This window comes from Synchiropus splendidus, chromosome 7 (genome assembly GCF_027744825.2).
Source record: "Synchiropus splendidus isolate RoL2022-P1 chromosome 7, RoL_Sspl_1.0, whole genome shotgun sequence".
NCBI classification, from domain to species: domain Eukaryota; kingdom Metazoa; phylum Chordata; class Actinopteri; order Syngnathiformes; family Callionymidae; genus Synchiropus; species Synchiropus splendidus.
Window position 1 is genome coordinate 6397597 of NC_071340.1, and position 17729 is coordinate 6415325.

A 17729-nucleotide genomic window follows, 5' to 3' on the forward strand; every position below is an offset into this window, starting at 1 on the left:
GTTAACGCTAGTTTTAAAGTTTTAGTCAGCCCCCTCTTGTGGTCAGCAACAGAATTAAGGACGAGTTCAAACCAAGTCCAAGTCAGTCTGACCGAGACTGACGACTGATGTCGGGGTCATCGTGGATCAAGGCTCTCTGCGGCTGGGAATGGAAGACGGGGTGATGACGGCAGGAGGAAGGCTGGAATACCTCACAAAACACGACTCTGTCAATAAGAGATGAAAAGCGGGTTTGTGCAGTGACCGGCGCGTCAGTGGGGAATGCTCTAAGGCGGCAGCAACAGCTCCTCCTACTGGCGATCTCAGCGTGTGCTGCACTGCTCTTGAACTGGCACTGATGTGATAATAAACACAGTAAACACGAACCGCCGTCACACTCATGGCTCCTTCCACTATGTTGCGGCCCGGTCGCCTGTAAGAGGGTTCAAACAGAGAGGCACAGATTTCTGGGGTGAACAAGATACACTGGACCATGATCGTCGGCCAAAAACGGAACAATGGCCTGCCTGTTGAATTCCCTGCCAGGCTGTGCCCCCTCCTCAGTTTGACCTGACATGATCCATCAGAACCAGGACAACAAACGAAAAGACAGTGGGAGAATGAAAACCAGTCTGCATGCTTGTTTGAACGGGTTTTTAAATCTGCCAACCCAAAACAAACAGCTTAGAGCCATGACAGAGAAACAACAAGTTTCTGTTTATTGCACCAAATTCAAAGACACACTGAGCCACTTCAATAAAAAGATCATGTCAATGATCAAGAGGTCTTCACGTTAACTTCATGTTGTCTTCATGTACCAAGGATTGTTGCATGCATTTGGTGTGGTTGGAAGATATTGATAGATGAAGCAAAAATGTTAATGTGAAGGGTAATGGGAAACAAGAGGTGAATGTTTGTTAGGATTTAATGAACACATTTATTTAAAGTTTGTCATCCAAAACAGTTTCACTTGGCATCCCAGTTATTAGCCTGCAGGTGTAAGATTTAGCTTAGCCTACATGTAGCAAGTAATCTAAAATATATTTATTACAATTTGATTCTTGACCTCTTCATCAAGTGGACTTAATAAAATGTCAAGGGTCAAAGGTATACTTTTCAGTATATTTATTTATATTTAAAAAACGTTTATATATATATATATATATATATAAACATACTGCTCATAGGTCATATACGGTACAGTATAAATACAGACCTAAATGAAATTCAAATGAAATCTAAGTATAGTGAGAGAGTCTCCAGGTGGAAGAAGTTGCCCCCTTGCTTATTCCTTGCTTATTCACCTTAATCTATCTAATCTTATATTGCAATTCAAGTTGTGACTTAAAGTCCATCCTTGGTCACTACAAGCAATTATCTTTTTTTCAACCTATTTGAATGAAGTTGCAATAAACTTTATCACTGTCCTACATCACACTCCCAAGATGAAGGGTAGTTTGACTCCACCACCCTGATTCACGAGGTTGCAATACAGAGAATCCTAAATATAATGGAAGACAGATGAATCCCTCAGTGTCTTTTTTGTCTTCACATGGCAATGACCAAGTTTAGCTGTTATCTAGACTCTGAATGACACCAACACCAACACTAAAGGTGCAACAAAGCCATTTATTAGTTGGCAGTACCCAGGCACACCACTGGATTTTTCTTTCGGCACCAAACATCCAGACAGAAAAGGCACATGAGTGTTTAAAGTAAAGGAAATGAATGAAACATGTAGGAATGCATGATGTAAACAAAATGTTTGAAGAGGGTAAATAACCAAGTGTTACGCTCATTAGTCCGATTATGACTCACAGAGAAATACAGCAATTATCTTCACAGAAAAACACGACAGCACCTTTTTCAAGCCACAACCGCTACATTCAACATTTAATAAATTATTACTAAAATAGGTCACAGTGTAATTACTGATCATTCTTCTGTTTGTTCTGATACACGTTCATAGCTGTTGGCACAGACATCATCTATATACTGTATATGTTGAACTGTCATGCTGTCAGTATGGTAAATTCCATTCTCCATTTTATAAAAATAATCAGCCTGCAGTGAAATTACTAAGATAAGGCTTGGTGATGAACACTGGGTCAGGACACAACATGAATTTACTTACATTAGTACCACTTTCTCCTGATTATAACCTTATTAAGAAATAAAAAAACAATAATTCAATCAAGATTAAAAAAGCAGCAAGTCAACCAATGAACTATTAAAGCTCAGACGCACTTTGGCCTTCCTTTTACTTCTGGATTTTGAGGACTTTTCATCATTATTTGCAGAACTGCTCCGTGAATGTGACCCTGTCTGTGCTGAGCAGCAGAGGGAGACACAAACACGACTGGCAGGCTTCTGTTTCATCTCCACCAGGCACAGTAGGAGTTTCAGTTCCGGTCTCTCAGCAGCTCAGCAAACTCAGATCTGTGTGTGGCGCAGCAGAAAGCTGTCGTCGGCTCCGAGTGACAGCCAGGTGTTTAGTCGGTCTTCCAGACTGTGTTCAGCACCTTGACCACCTCCTCGTAGATGATGAAAACAATGGCCACGTCCAGACAGACACGGCCCAGGCGGGGGACTGTTCCCTTATAGAAACTAGCAGGACAGAGAGGAAAACACGAGTGAGATGAGCTGAGATTCAAGTTGAAACAAAACATTATGACCTCGAGTGTCAGTGAGCCTGTTCCAGCAGGTTTTGGAGCTAGTCGTTGGTCAGCAGTGAATAGGGAATAACTATGAAAGTCAGAATCAAAACTCATGTTCTTAGAGCTAATCTTGGCTAAACTTAATCTGGAATAGCTGCCATGCACATTTATTCATCAGTTCATTACACATAATATAAAGACAAGACACCCATCTACAAATTCCAGTCGTCATTTAAGTTCTGAACATTTGGCACAGTGGCTGTGGGTGGAAACTGGACTGTCAACTAGGGAAAAACTGAGTTCTCTAAACCGGGAGTTGAGGACCAGTGTGAATGTTTCCTTCTACTATTGTGTGGTCAAAACCTTCTCCTCATCCCACCCTCTTAGGGGCACGCTGACATGAAGATGATAAAAAGGCTGAGTACTCACGCCGCCACGCCCTCGTTCCTCAGGATCTTGACGGCACAGTCCACCGTGCTCTTGTATTTGTGTGCTTCCAGACCCTGCAGCCCAGAAGAATCATGAGCATTGTGAGGTTCAATGTCACCAGCACTGACAGCATCGACAAGCTTATGCAAATGCACTAAACTCAAAGAAGGTCTGGTGTTTTCTACAATCTTTCTAAGCCAGGTTTGTCTTCAGGCCTCGACAGGGAACACATTTATACTCTCAGTTGCTCAGACAAATCCTGTGAATCTAACTGCTAAACTAGTTTAGCAAAGGTTAATCAGCCAGGGCAGTGTCACTTTATTTCACACCGTATATGTGAAGGTTTCTCAAACCTTCTATAAATGTCTTCAATATATTAAATATAAATTGCCTAGTTATTGAGTTAGATGTGTGTTTAAAGGGCAAAGACAACTGAATCATGCAAATTGCTAATTTCCCATCACTATTTATAAACCATTATGGACTTCACAGCCAAAGTCTTCCATACTGTTACAGCGGTCACCACAACGCCAGTGTGCAAGCGCTACAGACCCTCTCACGCTATGCTCGAGCTCAGATCAAAACTTGAGAGCCTGGAGCTTAAATGACAACAAGCAAGCAATGCAATAAAAGCCTAGCTTTTAACCTGAGATGAAATATGACCCTCACCTGCATTCTGGTCTTGATGACATCAAGCGGGGTGTTTCCAAAAACGCTGGCTGCCCCGGCTACGGCTCCAAATATTCCGGTCACCAGAGGGTTCATTGCTCTGTTGGGGTCATCACCTGGATGATATGTTTTTTCAGATTTCAGTGAAGCCACAGCAGAGGAAGACACCCTTGTTTGCATCATCTTACACACTGACCTTTGTACCAGTTCTTCAGTGACGTCATCACGTAAAACCGGATGGCCTGGTTGGAGCCTTGCTTAAGGACCGTGGCAGTGAGTCCCTGGTACGTCCCTCTCAGACCTGTTCTCAGAAGGAAGTTTTAATACTCAGACCTGCACTCCCGCCTGTCACCAGCAGGGGTCATGTGATCCGCAGGGACGCTCGTCACCTTGTGCTCTGACTATCTCTCGAACTCCGTGGAAAAAGCCTTTATACTTGGGGTTCGCCGACGTCTGGTCGTGGATGAATTTCACCTTGAGAGATAAGTAGGACTTTAGATTAGAGTCGCGTGCAGCAGACAGAGCAGCCTGGTCTGCGTGGAAAGCTTCGAATGCAGGCAGGTGAGAAACAAAATATTGGTATGCTAAAACAAATAGAACACCTATTTAATGGCAAGTGGACAAACACACCTTGACAGTTTCCATGGGACACACCACCACGACAGCTTCCATCACACCGGCGCCCAGGCCACACAGCAGACCCCTGGTGCTGTCCAGCCGGCCGGACTCATCTCGGGCTCGGTTACTGAGGAACTCAAACACCCCGAATCTGTGGAGAGCAGTCTTCATTGCTTCTCTGCCAGTTTGAACTTAAAGTGAAGATGAATTATTATGACGGGGCAATTACGGTTCATAAATGATTAATTTTCACAAAGGCTCATTAAATAACGCTGTGGAATATTTATACAGTTCATTTTTTTCCTTTTTTCTCCTTATTTCTGCCTCATAGACGCAAATACATACAGAAACATGGGCGCTTTTAAGTTGCTTATGCTGGGTGCAGGTGAGTGAAAGCCCAGGGACAAAGAGGCACTTTAGTTATCAGCGTGATCAGAAAACACCATGGCAGCGACTCCTTTACAAGACGGTTATTTTTAGACTGAATTGAATTGTGGCGCAGGGAGGACGCCGTCTGGAACCTTTAGTAAAACAGGCCGAGCGCGGCCAGACACCTGCAGATGACGAAGGCTTCCTTTCTCTCTGCTGGTTTCTTTATTTTAGATTGTGCTTATTGCATTTTACCACATCTGCGGCGTGTCTCTTCACACTGGTGTTATAAAGCAGCGCCCCACGGTTGATCAACTCACACAGGCAAACGTAAATCCACACGTAAATCTCCACCTCCACTAGCCCTGTTCAGCATATCTTGAAGATACGTGCTGTAGCCAATAAACCCTTCTCCCATCGAGCCAGTACAGCTCCCCTTCCAGTGTGGCACATTAGAGTTTGGCCAACGTCCACAGAACAAGACGAGTCAGGGACAGTAGAGTCGTGCCAACTCTGACTCTACAACGTCACTGATGAGAGGAGGAAAGAGGCGGCGCAAGGAAGGAGGAGGAGGAGTATCATGGATGGAAGGAAAGGTCAAAAGCTCTTCGGCCTTGACAGCACTGTGACAACTCGGGATGTTGAGCAATCAGGTAATGGGATGGAGGAGAGGGAGAGGGGAGACTTGGCGGCTGGGGGAGGCAATAAAGGGGGAGGGGAGAGGATGGAGGGTAATATCGAATCGTAAAACTGTCACTGGGAAGCGGAAAGTGTGGTTAAATCAAAACACCCCGCATTGATTTTACAAACTCATTTTTCCTTGTACATGTTACCTTGAAATTGGAAAGGAAATCAATTTTGAAGACTGTAACACATTTCCATCTCAAACCTCTTCAGGTCCATAAAGAAGAACTGTCCAGAAGTCAGACTCCATTAGAGGATATTTCCAGCCATTTAAAGGCGTAAATGACGAGACAAACGTTTCATTTGTGTATCCTACTGTTTCACTTCCTTCTCACTCTGCAGCTGCTAATATCAACTTGGAGACAAATAAAGGACTCTCATATCCCTCCTTCCTGTTGCTGATGTTGACACTTGTAGTTAATCGTAATCATTATTGTCAGCCTTGTGTCAACAGCGGTCGAAGGTTCAAACACGGGTCAGGGCCAGGAGTTCATGGAGACACGTGAAAATACTGTAAGTTTGCATCAAATAAACAGAAGGAATATTCTTATTAACATCAGCGCATGCAGAGATGTGTGTCTTCATCAGTACTTCCTGGATCATATATTGAACTCTTGAACTCTTTTGTTACCAACAAAAGGTCGCAGGTTCTAAAACACATTCCAACCTCAGCTGTTAAACAAAGCACTTCTGTTGTTATAGAGACTTGGCTTGCACTGGCACTACTGTCTCATGACCCATGCAATCTCTTTTTTACAGCAAGCCACTACAGTACACAGCAACTGAAAACTTTACTCTTAATCTAATAATCTTTGACACAAGTGAATCGCCTTCAAACCGTGATCCAACCAATTACACAAAATCCCACACTCTGCATGCTATTTAGCCTATGCAAACGGGGAGTAAAGTAAATCTGCCTCACTCAATAAAAGAAGAAGAGATCTAACACAATTAGATTTCAACCACAGTTCACACCCACTCACAAACACACACACGCATGCACAATCCCTGGGTTTGAGTGACACCAATGCTGCGCCTGAATGAATCTGTCTTTTAGTTCAACAGACAGTTTGTAGCCCCCAGTGACTCAAAGCGTCTCTCTCTCTCTCTCACACTCACACACACCACTGTCAGTTTTTAATCTTTCTATTTCAGCTCTGGCATATGTTTGTGTGCCTGTAAATGTGTGTGCGTGTGTGTGTGTGTGTGTGTAAATGTCACAGCAGTGGAACGACAACACAATCATATTCAAGGCTGTGGTGGCATTTACTCTTTGCATTGTGGGTAATGGACCGGAATAATGGGAGAGTGAGTTGGTGGTTTTGGGTAAACAATCGCAGCATGATCAGAGCATAGATGTTTGGAACCCAGTAGAAATTCATGATAAATCAACATAGCATCATCAACAAAAGGTCATTAAAATACGTCCCTCACAAAAAACAAACCATCACTAACCTGACGGCAGACTTGGGGATGGATCCGTACAGCAGGGAGCTGAGTCCTCTGTACAGCCCTTTCACACCATGACTCTGCACCGTCTGCTTCACACAGTCACCTGAAGAGAGACACACAAAGAATGTTGAACTGCAACATCTGACCACATATAGTATTTCATTCTTCAATTTGAATTCCTCAAAATGTGGAGTGAGAGGCATGTTTGGCAAATGTTGCATCGCTCTCGAGTCTGTGTCCATTGTGAAATGCACCAAGCAAACATGATAGACGATAATCTGTGGCTCAACTGTTGCATCAAAAAACCCACAATGACTGATCCTTAAAGGGGAAGGTCGTGATCCCTCAGATGAACCTCCAGAATAGAGTAACTGTGTTCATAGTTAAGGTGTGAGATTAGGCAGGGAGGTCGACTATGTTCAGATCCAATAAGACAAGTCCCTTTAGTTCACAATATCAGCCTCGGTAGCTTCGCTTGCTTGTTCTCCCTCCTCTCTCCAGTTGCAGCTGTGTGTCTAAGTGTATGTCAGTCCAGAGGTTCAGGTGTGCAACACAGAGAGGACGCATGCTTGAAAACAAGCAAGACTAGGAAGCATCAGGTCCAAGCTTTGCAAGAACACCCCTACCACTCATCCGCCCCAAGAGTCTCTATAGAAACAGAGATCCATCCTGCAGAGAACATATGGGTGAGAGTCAAAGCACAACCATAGCTTGGGATGGGGTCGTTGGGCTGCAGGTCAGCCTGACTGTTCCTGCTCTCCCAGAGAGTTCCATGAGGAAAACATCTTCAACACAACGGACAACAAGCAAACAAACCCCTCTAACCACCACAAGCTTTCCTAACCATCAACCACATGCACAAATTTGATGTTTGAGCGTCGGCCGTCCCCTGATCAGAAGGCATTTGTTTATCGTTTCCCCTCACTATTTTTGTTTGTCTCTCGAAGCAGGAGAGAACATCTGCTTCCAGGCTCATTAGTGTCGCCTGCATCCTCAGAGCTGCAGCCAAACTGGTCATGTGATCGGCGCTCCACATGGATGGAGAGTGTGTCTGCTACCTGCCGCAGCTTCGGTGACAGACTGTCAGAATCACTGATTTGCCCAGGGACGATGATGTCTAATCAGTAAATGAGCTCCTCAGAGGCTCGAGGACAAAAAACAAACATGAAGTTGGTGCAAAAGTATATTTTGGAGTTCAAACCTCAAACAGTCTCAGGCGTGGTCCAGGGACCTCTCTTTGGTTTTACAGACACAGGAAGTTCAGTAAGTGCTCAGCTCAATCACATTTTTGGAGCTTGTCAAAGTTTCTTAAATCCTTCCTCAGGAACATTGCTGCCGACCCACTGACAGGTGAGGCTGAGACCCTCATTGCTCGAATGTCAGAAAGCACCTGTTTAAAAAATCAATCGTGCCAGTTTTCGTTATGGCCACACTACTCTGGTCAGTTGTCACAGCGACAAATTATTATTTGACAAATACCAGTGACAAGAGCAACCTCGAAACCCAGCAAAACCAAAATGATGATGTCGTCTCCCAGAAAAACTGCACAAAAGCAGCTGCAAGCTTCAGATCAACTGAAGATGCTAGCGCTTTCAAAGCATATTTAAGAGGACAAACCATAGCAATCGAGAAAAACATGATGGGACATGATGCTAGCGGCATGGGAGCTTTTTCCCTGCAACTCCATGCAGGCAGACTTTTTCAGAACAGGGAGAAAAGGCAGGAAAAAATCCAGCATGGTTCAATAAAGAACTTCAAACCAAAAGAGATGTGACGTCACTCGTAGGTGATGTCCAAGGCCAATCTAAAATACAATTTTAAAAATATTATGGCCAGAAGCCAACAAACTCTGGAACATTGTTAAATTCTTGACTGATTCCCTGGCAATCATGTTTAAACACTAAATGAAATGACTTGACATTTTTGACAATAGGGGCCATATTGTGTATTGTTCTTCAGCAAAAGTCAAATCTTAGATACTTAAGTATCTCCGCATCATATTTACCAATGTTTGTATTTACCAAGGTACAATATATTCACTAAGTCGTCGATGCTCCATGCTTTGAATATCGATCACAGAAGCATCTAATGTAGCATAAACAGACCTACTCATCAATAAAAACTCACTGACATGTCAACACCTTAACTTAAAACTACACAATGTCACACTAGTTCTGGACTTCTTTCTGGACTCCCTCCCTCAGTTCACATGTTGTCGAGGAAAACATGGACTTCACAGGTTTATTCATTCTAAAAGGCGCTTTAGTATGTGACAAACATCACAGTATCCAACTCAGCGACAGCAGAGGAAGATGCACTCACAGCCTCTGATGTTCAGAAATGCACGAAGGGATTTAGGAGTGACTTTATCTCAGAAATAGGCAAGTAGTACTGAACATGAAAGAGGTCCACAAGACGTGTGTGTATATATATATTAATATATATACAGACACACACACACAGGACCTTACCTATCCCTCTGTATTTGGGAGGATTGGCCTTCTCGTCCAGCTGTAGCTGAGTCTTCACATACTCTGTGGGGAATGTAATGCAGATCTCGATGCCACCTGCGATTCCACCTGTAAAACACACATCAGAACCAAGTTTAGAAAGACAATGCTGATGGTCAGTTGACGTCGTATTAGAACAGCATCAGCGCCTGGTCCAGGGTCAGTGGCAGCTGAAGAACCAGCGTTGCAGATCATGACCACGACAACACAAATGACTTTCCCTCCATAAACCTCCACGATGGAAGAGCCGGACTGAGGTGAATCAACAGTTGTAGCCACAGATAAAGGAAGCTAAATCAAACATGATGCAGAGGGACGCAGAAATGAAATGTTGGCATGAATCCAATAAGCATGAGACGTGCTGGGGGTTGAAACGGGCCCAAAAGCAAAGCTAATGCACTTTACAGATGAGTCACGAGGAAGGACGCAGCGAAGGCCGACATTAATTAAATTATCTGCGCGGCCTGTTGGGAGGGGCTCCATTACCCCGGCCAGGAACCTCCATTAACTCAATGACACACGCACACAGAGCATCTCACACACACGTCTACCAGTCTACTATCTATTTTCATGGTTTGATTTATGCAAAAAGAAAATTTGAGATGAGTAACTAAATGTGTTAAATAAACATACAGAACAGAAAACAAACCATTAAATAAACAAATGAAGACTTTTGCAACTGAATTATTTGCAGTTTAAACAGCAATGCAAAACAGTAGACATTAGCTTACACGGTGCTTAATATGGCGCCCGCTTTATTGCTAAGCAGAGAAACAAGACTATCATTGCTCCTTTGAAGAGATTTGAATACATCCCCTGGCTTACCTGTTAATCTAAAGCTTATTTTATAAACAGGCCAATGCTAAAGCGCTAGCCAGAGAACTGCTGTGCTGCTGCATCATCCCTGTAAACAATTTACCAGGCAAAGGATTAGCTTTCTGAAGTTAGGAGTCGTCACACAACCCAGCAGTCTGATGAAACGGCTTTAACCAAAAACCTCAGTAAAACAGACGTCCAGACAGACTGCGGAGGACAGGAGGGTGACGCACTTCCAGAACAAATCGCTGAATCTTTCCTCAAAGGGTAAACGTTCCGACTTTTCCTTTATCTTCATCTAAATGGACGTCTGTGGAAAGTACCTGATTTAATTTGGGTGAAATCAATACGGGAAAGGAGCCCTTATTAATAGCTCTTTCCATTATACAACAGCTGGGAAATCAAATGTATTTTCACCTCTGGTTTAAAAGCTGAAGGGATGACGGTACATTATTGTACTGGGCTAAGGATTAGGGTTAAGATCACTAACAGAGAGGGTCATTTTGTCATTATTTCTTTCATACTTTTCTGACAAAAACAGTTGCATTTAATGTAAACACAAGTGTGGATATAGAGTAGAGTTACTGATAAAACAAATATCGATTCAATTTTGTAGAACTCTTCATTATTACTGTAAGTCCAAAACAATATCATGATCCGAAATGATTTTTTTCTCTTTATAATCAATGACAAAGAAGGCAAACATTATGTTAGGACGTTCCAAAATAGCATCAGTTTAGAGCTTCGGCGTGCTGTAGTGACTGACAACAGCTCAAGTGACTCACTGAAAACAGTGCTCCGCTAAAAAAAAAACCTTTCAAATCTCAGGAATTAGTCGACCCATGTAATCACACACACAGTCTCATCAGTGTTACCTCTACCCCCTCACAATGTGCTGAGTCACTGCGTTCATCACATGATCCTCACGAACAGTGTATCGCCCAGACTGAGCGGAAAACCTCTTTCAGTCTCCTAACCAATCCGGAGGATAAGAGCCGCGCCACATGTGGATGATCCATCCTGGTCACACAGGAGCCGCCAGTTTGTTTTGCACTCCATTTCACAGCTGAAGGACTCCAGTGTAGCAGCCAGGCGCAGGTTTCACCGCGAAAAACTAGTCATTAATCTTCCCAACACCTCCTCCGGCCTGTTTTTAGTATTTTCTACCAGCCGCTGCCTCATCCCTCACTTCTTCCCCCATCCTCTCGTCGCAGGACTGTCGGAAAATCAATCCATCCTAATAGACATTAGACACTCGCTATTAGACACAAACGGAAACACCGGAGGATGGCGGCCGTGAGCAACGCATACAACATATATTTTCACGTCAGCTTTCATTGACTTCCTTCAGCATCCAAATGCATTGCTATGTTACCGGAGGACATTTTCCTGACTCACATGAGCCTGGGCTTTCTTGTTAACGTCCTATCCCTTTGAACCAGATTAGTTTTGGGTTTGCACTGCAAGGGGATTGAAGTCTTGCCTCCTGATATGAGTTATCCTCTGATATATGGGGCACATGGGGAAGTCTCCCTCCCCCCACCTCCCGTCACCTGATGGACTGGCTCTGTCCCAGTTGTTGCCGTTTGCATCCAGCTCATCCAGTTCTGCTGATATACCACCTCGGCCACATTCCTTCACTCCCTATTTCCTCATCCTGCTCACTGGATCAGTTAAGAGAATGGAATCCCACACCAATAGTTTCACTGCTATTCTACCACATGGAATGGTCTCAGGCATGGCTGTAGCAGAGGACGGGATACACTAGTGGTAGTAGTATACTTCCATAATAACTTGATGCTGGCACGTCATCGCAGGAGATGCAAGTGCATGGCGATAAAGAATGTTGAATATCAAGTCTAACCGCCACCGGCATGTGGTGGCATGCTGCGTAAAACACCCCAAGGTGGTCTGAGGTCGTGACAGATTGAGACACCTGACCGCAGATGTACAATGAATCCACTCATCTGGTTGCAGCTGATGCTAACTCAGATTCCTGCTTAACTGTGTTTGGTCGAAGGAACTGGTAGCCGCCGAAGGCTCAGTGACACAAAGTAGGGAAAGTGGGAGGTCAGAGCTTAATGGACTTGAGTCCACAATGACCACGAGAGCGGAGGGGGCCTGAGCCCCTCCGGCTTTTAGCAGGCAGTCATGTCTGTCTTCTGCCATTGGCTGGTCTAAGTCAACAGCTTCTGTTGACGATGGAAGCAGGGGAGAAGGGGGCGAGTGTGAGTGAGGCCTGAGGGGGCGAGAGTGAGAGCCGCTCTGGTTGGATACCAGTGGAGATCTCTGACATTGTTGTGGCCTTGAGGGAGACGGAGTCATGGCTGTGAGGGCAACCTTCATTTCAACAAGAGCCACTTCTGAGTAGACTCATGAAGCAGCAAAATAGTTTCCAAAAAGCTATTTTTGTTTACCGTTTTAAAGCAAGATACTGTATAAAACACCAACAATTAACAGATTTACCTCCGGAGCCACAGAACAGCGGTGCTGCAGTTTTAGTCCGGTGTTTACCTGACACAAGCAAGATGCAGTTAAGAACAACATGGAGGTTAAAGAGCCACCTCTGGAGAAAATGTATTCCAGTGACGCCATGCTCATAGTTAAAGGAAATATTTACAGTGATGGCCCTCGCTGTAGTTCTATACATCAGAGCCTGCTGGATGCCAGAGTCACTGCAGGTTTACAATGTCAATGGCTGCAGTCAATAGCAGCCAATGATCACAACTGAAAGCCGTTCATCACCTTATTCATGAAGTGTTAGTTTGCGCTGGGGTTTCAGGAGGAGCTGGTTCAGCTGGAGGAGGCTGAGCAGCGTCGGTGGACTGTGTCATTGACGTGCAGAACTGTGGAGTAAGCGCCCACTTTGACGAGCCCTCGGAGGGAGAGAGACGACAGGCGCTCGGAGAAACCGGCCCGCTGCCTCCCCCCACCGAGGCTGAGACTGAGGAGGGAGGGAGCAGCTCTGCTGCTCATCACTTCTGCACCACACAGAGACTCAAACTACAGACCCTTAGACTCCACATTTAAAGTCACTTGCTTCTCCTTGAGACTCACAGTTTGTTGTCTGACTTGCTCCCTTATCCTTTACATCCTCTAACTGTCTCTCTTGACCTTTGCCTTCTTCACCCACCAACAACCTTTCCCTTGTCTTTTCTTCCTTGCCTCCACTTACCCACCTACTGCACCTCGTCCACCAGGCCTCCGTCTGGCCCTCCTCCTTCCATATTCTCTCTCATATTGAACGAATTGATCATCTCCCTCCCGATTTTCCTTCCTGCATGACTACCTACCTCCATCACATGACCTGTCCACCACTCATCAGACTTACTACTTCTGACTCAACTATCACCTTTGTTTCACTGAACTCTCCTTCCTTCCACTTTCTCTTCTAAACTCCCAACCTTCTTACTAGTCTCCACCAACCAACCGTCCTTCCTCCCTTTCCCCCTCTAACCTCACCAAAATGACTTACTTCCTTTCCGCCTCAGCTGCCTGCCAACTGTACTCCGCGCCTTTATTCTTTTTGACTCCTTCTTTCAGCCTACTTACCTAATGATCGGAATATTTTCATACCATCTCCTCGCTCCTCCAGCCCACTACCTTCTTTCATTTCTATAAGGACCTCTCCATCACTACTAAATCAGGGAACATTCATCAGAAGAATGTCTATTATTAATTAACTCTTAATGAACTGTGCTGTTGTTGTTGTTGATAAACCAGGAAGTGAAGACTTCCTTTCATCCTCCTGGACTGGAGTGTTTTCCTCCATGAATCTGCTGTTTGATCTTAACAAGTCTTTGGGCTCTGCGTCATCATCTTCATCTCTCCAGACAATTAAAGATGAGATGTCATCAGTTTCACAGGAACCTCTGGATTAATAATACATAGATGGCGCTGGCTAATCTGTAAACACACACTCCTCCAGTCTCTTAATAAGGCGGCGGGCAGCAGCAGATCTTGTCCGCCTGTCGCTGCTGTTCATTTAGAAAGTGGCTCTTCTGAGGGCAGCAGATGTTTGGGAGGCTCATTAGAGTCACCGAAGCAACACGGCGTCGGGAGTGTGTGGACCTTCCCGGTGTGTTGGAGGAGCAGAAGCGGCGGCACAGTGGTGGTTTTTGAGAGACTGTATTTATTCCATGATGAGTAGTGAGGCTGTCCTTTTCTGGACAGTTCTTTAGAACCAACATGGTCACGAGGGGCACATGGGGTCCCTGAAGGGTTCCTCATCTGGCACAGGACATTACTGTGTGTTTTATGCGTCCAGATGGTGTCAGGGTCCTGCAACTGCCTTTGACATCATACTGCATTTCTAGCTACAGAACTTGGCACAAAGGCAGCTCGGGCACAGGTGGCTCGACCACAATGGAATTTTAGAAGTCACTTATGAGCCAGGAAGGTATGGTACTGTCCCATCCTGCCCAATATGAGGCACTTGGGTGGCTAGCTCTTTGTTTAGCAACAGTGCTTATGAAGGATGTCATAGGAGTAAATCTGAGTGAGGTAATCCGTGCTGCCCTGAGACATGCTAGGAGGGCGCCATAGGACAGACCCAAGATCCACGAGAGCGATTCCCTATCTCTGTAGAGCATGGAAGTTTGGACATCTCAGCAGGGCCTGGAGGTGAATGAAACACAGTTTTTGCTCACGACAAAAAATGACATCACTGCACGAGAGGAGGTGAATGGATGATTTCTGAGCAGTAATCAACAACTTCAAGAAGCGCTCTCGAATCAGCGGGAACGGCTGCACGCTGATCACTGGGAGGGCAAGGAAGCAGGGGACAACACAGCCAGGGGAAGGTGAGGTGGAGGGCGGGGGAGTGTCTGTCAATCAAACTGCTGTTTAATAATCATTGTGTTTTGCTGGTTAGGAAAAGGTCACATGCATATTGGGTCAACAGATCTGGACACATAAAGTGAAGCAGCACATGAGAGACGTGTGGCTTAGCAACACACAGAATAACACCAAAGATTCAAACATAAGTTGAAAGATATAGAAAACTGCATGCACACCTACAACTACAAGTAACGCACACATACTGAGGCCCAGTACGAAGATTGATACATATGAGCAACGACACTGTCACTGACTGTGTTGGCAACACACACATTAAACCACACCATGATGAGTTACATTGTAATTACAGCTAACTTATTCATCATACATGCACACACTACCAAAGTAAAGCACACAAAGTAAACACACACCATGCAACTTTCCAATTGTTACATATAATGATCTGCTCATGAACTTTCCCTCACACACACACGTACATGCATGCACACATAGATTTTCCCACATGTTGACACAAGCCCTGAAGCACACACTGTTATTTAATCTCACTTATGGATGGTGTCCTGCTTGCTCCTCTCTCACAAACTCAAATATGATCTATAGGTTCCCCTATACACGTCATTGACAAAACAAAGCCTTGGTAAGCCATCTGTAGTGGTCAGGACCCCTCTCAGTGTCGTCCTCCACCATGAGGACACATGAGTGGCAACATCCAGCAGCACCAGAGAAACCAAACCCACCAAGTTCTGCAGAATCTTAAGCAAAGCTGAGGTCGCAGGTGCAACTACAGCTATAAATGATGAAGAAAACAGCCATAAAAGCAGTCTGTTTTATGGCATTAGGATTGCGTCCTTCCTCATGTCTGAGTGTTCTGATGCCACAATATCTTGAATTAGAGTTTAGAGGAGCTCAGTTCAAATACAATCATGTTTACACTTATAATATTTATGTTCTGTTGTTCATGTTTACCACAAGACTCAGTCAATAAGGCAGATTATTGCAACAAGGACATCACTTATCTGTCATAGTCGGAGTACTATTTCATCAATGAGTCTCAGGTAAGAAATGCTTATGAAGAAAGACGAAAAAAGGCATTAATGAAAGAAGAGAATATTTTAAAGAAGTCATATGGTCATATTTTTTAAATCAGCAGAGTAAAATAATTATTTTCAACTTGTCCAGTTGATCCTAAATATAATACAAAAAGTAAATAAATAAATAACAATAACTTTAAAAATACAGGGGAAAAAAGGAAAATACAATAAATAAATAAATATGCCATAATTTCAAAATAATGTAGTCTACGTTTCATAGGCAGCAGTGAACTTATAATATGATCTGATATGTAAGACAACACTCACCACCACAACAACACGTTGATCAAATAAATAAGAATACTTGAAGAAAATATTTTACTTCCGAAGTATAGTTAATATAAAATATAAAAACATGATCAAATGTAATGAAATGAATGATGATTCAATTTCAAGAAAACAGCATGACACATAAGTCAAAGACAAATGTGAATAACGGACACGACATGACAGTACAAAAGATGACATCATAACAAACTATCAGTATTGCAAGATTTGGTGTGATCCGTTAATAACAGACGCCGTGTCATCCATTATTCGGCGTTTTGCTCAAGAGCATTCGTCTCCCGCCGATGAAAGTTTTGGATGTCAAAATGATGTTGCGACTTTTTTGTCCACTGAGTTCGACGTGTCATCTCTCTAACAACTTTCTCTCCTCAGAATAAGAAGTTTGCATGTACGTTCATCCGAGTAAACAGCCGTCTCGATCTGGCGTGTTTGCGATAAATGGAGCAGAACTTACCGGCCAGGATCGCTTTCCCCGGGTGGGTGAGTTTGGCTCGCCCCGCCGGAGCCGCCGCCGCCAGACACCGCGGTCTGTGGAAGGGGCTGACAAACGAGCCTGTGTCCTGCATGCCGACTTGGAAACCCACAAAAAAACCTCCAATCTGCACTCAGCGCTTTAGTTTTGCTTGTTTTGAAGAAGCACCGGACGGACTGCGCATGCACCGAGGACTGAGGCGCTGTTCGCCGATCCACGTCGCGCCCGGAGCGGATGTGTGTGTTGACAGTGGGCGGCCACTCGAGGAAGTTGCAGCTATGAGCGAGAGCTGTAATTTATCACCATGGCAACCATCGAAGACGTAGTCGAAGGAGGCGAACCAGGAAGCGAGATCAGGAAACTTTTCTCAGTGGCAACAGCTACGAGCCCGTGGTTTACGTCCGCATTTATTGGAGCAGAACCAGGGCGTGGTTTCTGGTTCCCTCCTACCGGAGTGTCAGGGGGAATAAAACTTGTGCTCCGCATCAACGTGACCACACCCTTCACAGAAACCACCCATCAGGTTCGGCAGCTCGAAGATTAATGGAAGAGCTCGGGACGACGCCACACCCACAACCTGCAAATGCCCGTCATACAAATCAGAGTGTGTGTGGAATTATAAGGTTTTTTTTAAGAGTTTTTTGGTCAGTTTCCCTTGTGTTGTGTTCATATTTCTTAGTACTCATTACACACTTGTGGCGTTTGTGAGTATCTTAAAAAAAAAATTTTATACTTAAAACACATTTGACTTCACCATTAAAAAAGAAAAATATGACACACACCCATAGTGTCTATAATTCTTTTGACATACATTCTAAAATCATTCTGAATATGTCTGTTTATATTAAAAATAAACAACAAATATACTTAGCAGTCAAACAGGTGATAAGTCAGG

At 44.2% G+C, this 17729-nt stretch overlaps 1 protein-coding gene and 1 long non-coding RNA gene across 2 annotated transcripts; one reads left to right on the forward strand and one right to left on the reverse strand.

Annotated features, from left to right (window-relative positions):
* Window positions 1-674: 674 nt before the first annotated feature.
* On the reverse strand, window positions 675-17201 carry si:dkey-178e17.1 (tricarboxylate transport protein B, mitochondrial). Its single transcript, XM_053871810.1, has 9 exons — window positions 16817-17201; window positions 9329-9436; window positions 6861-6960; window positions 4365-4503; window positions 4124-4208; window positions 3931-4035; window positions 3735-3850; window positions 3066-3139; window positions 675-2586 (listed from the first exon to the last, which is right to left on the reverse strand). Exons 1-9 carry the CDS (start codon window positions 16926-16928, stop codon window positions 2472-2474), a joined length of 954 nt encoding a protein of 317 aa, XP_053727785.1. The 5' UTR covers window positions 16929-17201; the 3' UTR covers window positions 675-2471.
* LOC128763068 (uncharacterized) lies at window positions 4112-5695 on the forward strand. Its single transcript, XR_008415606.1, has 3 exons — window positions 4112-4295; window positions 5198-5374; window positions 5619-5695. It is a non-coding gene; the product is annotated as an uncharacterized LOC128763068 (long non-coding RNA).
* Window positions 17202-17729: the final 528 nt, after the last annotated feature.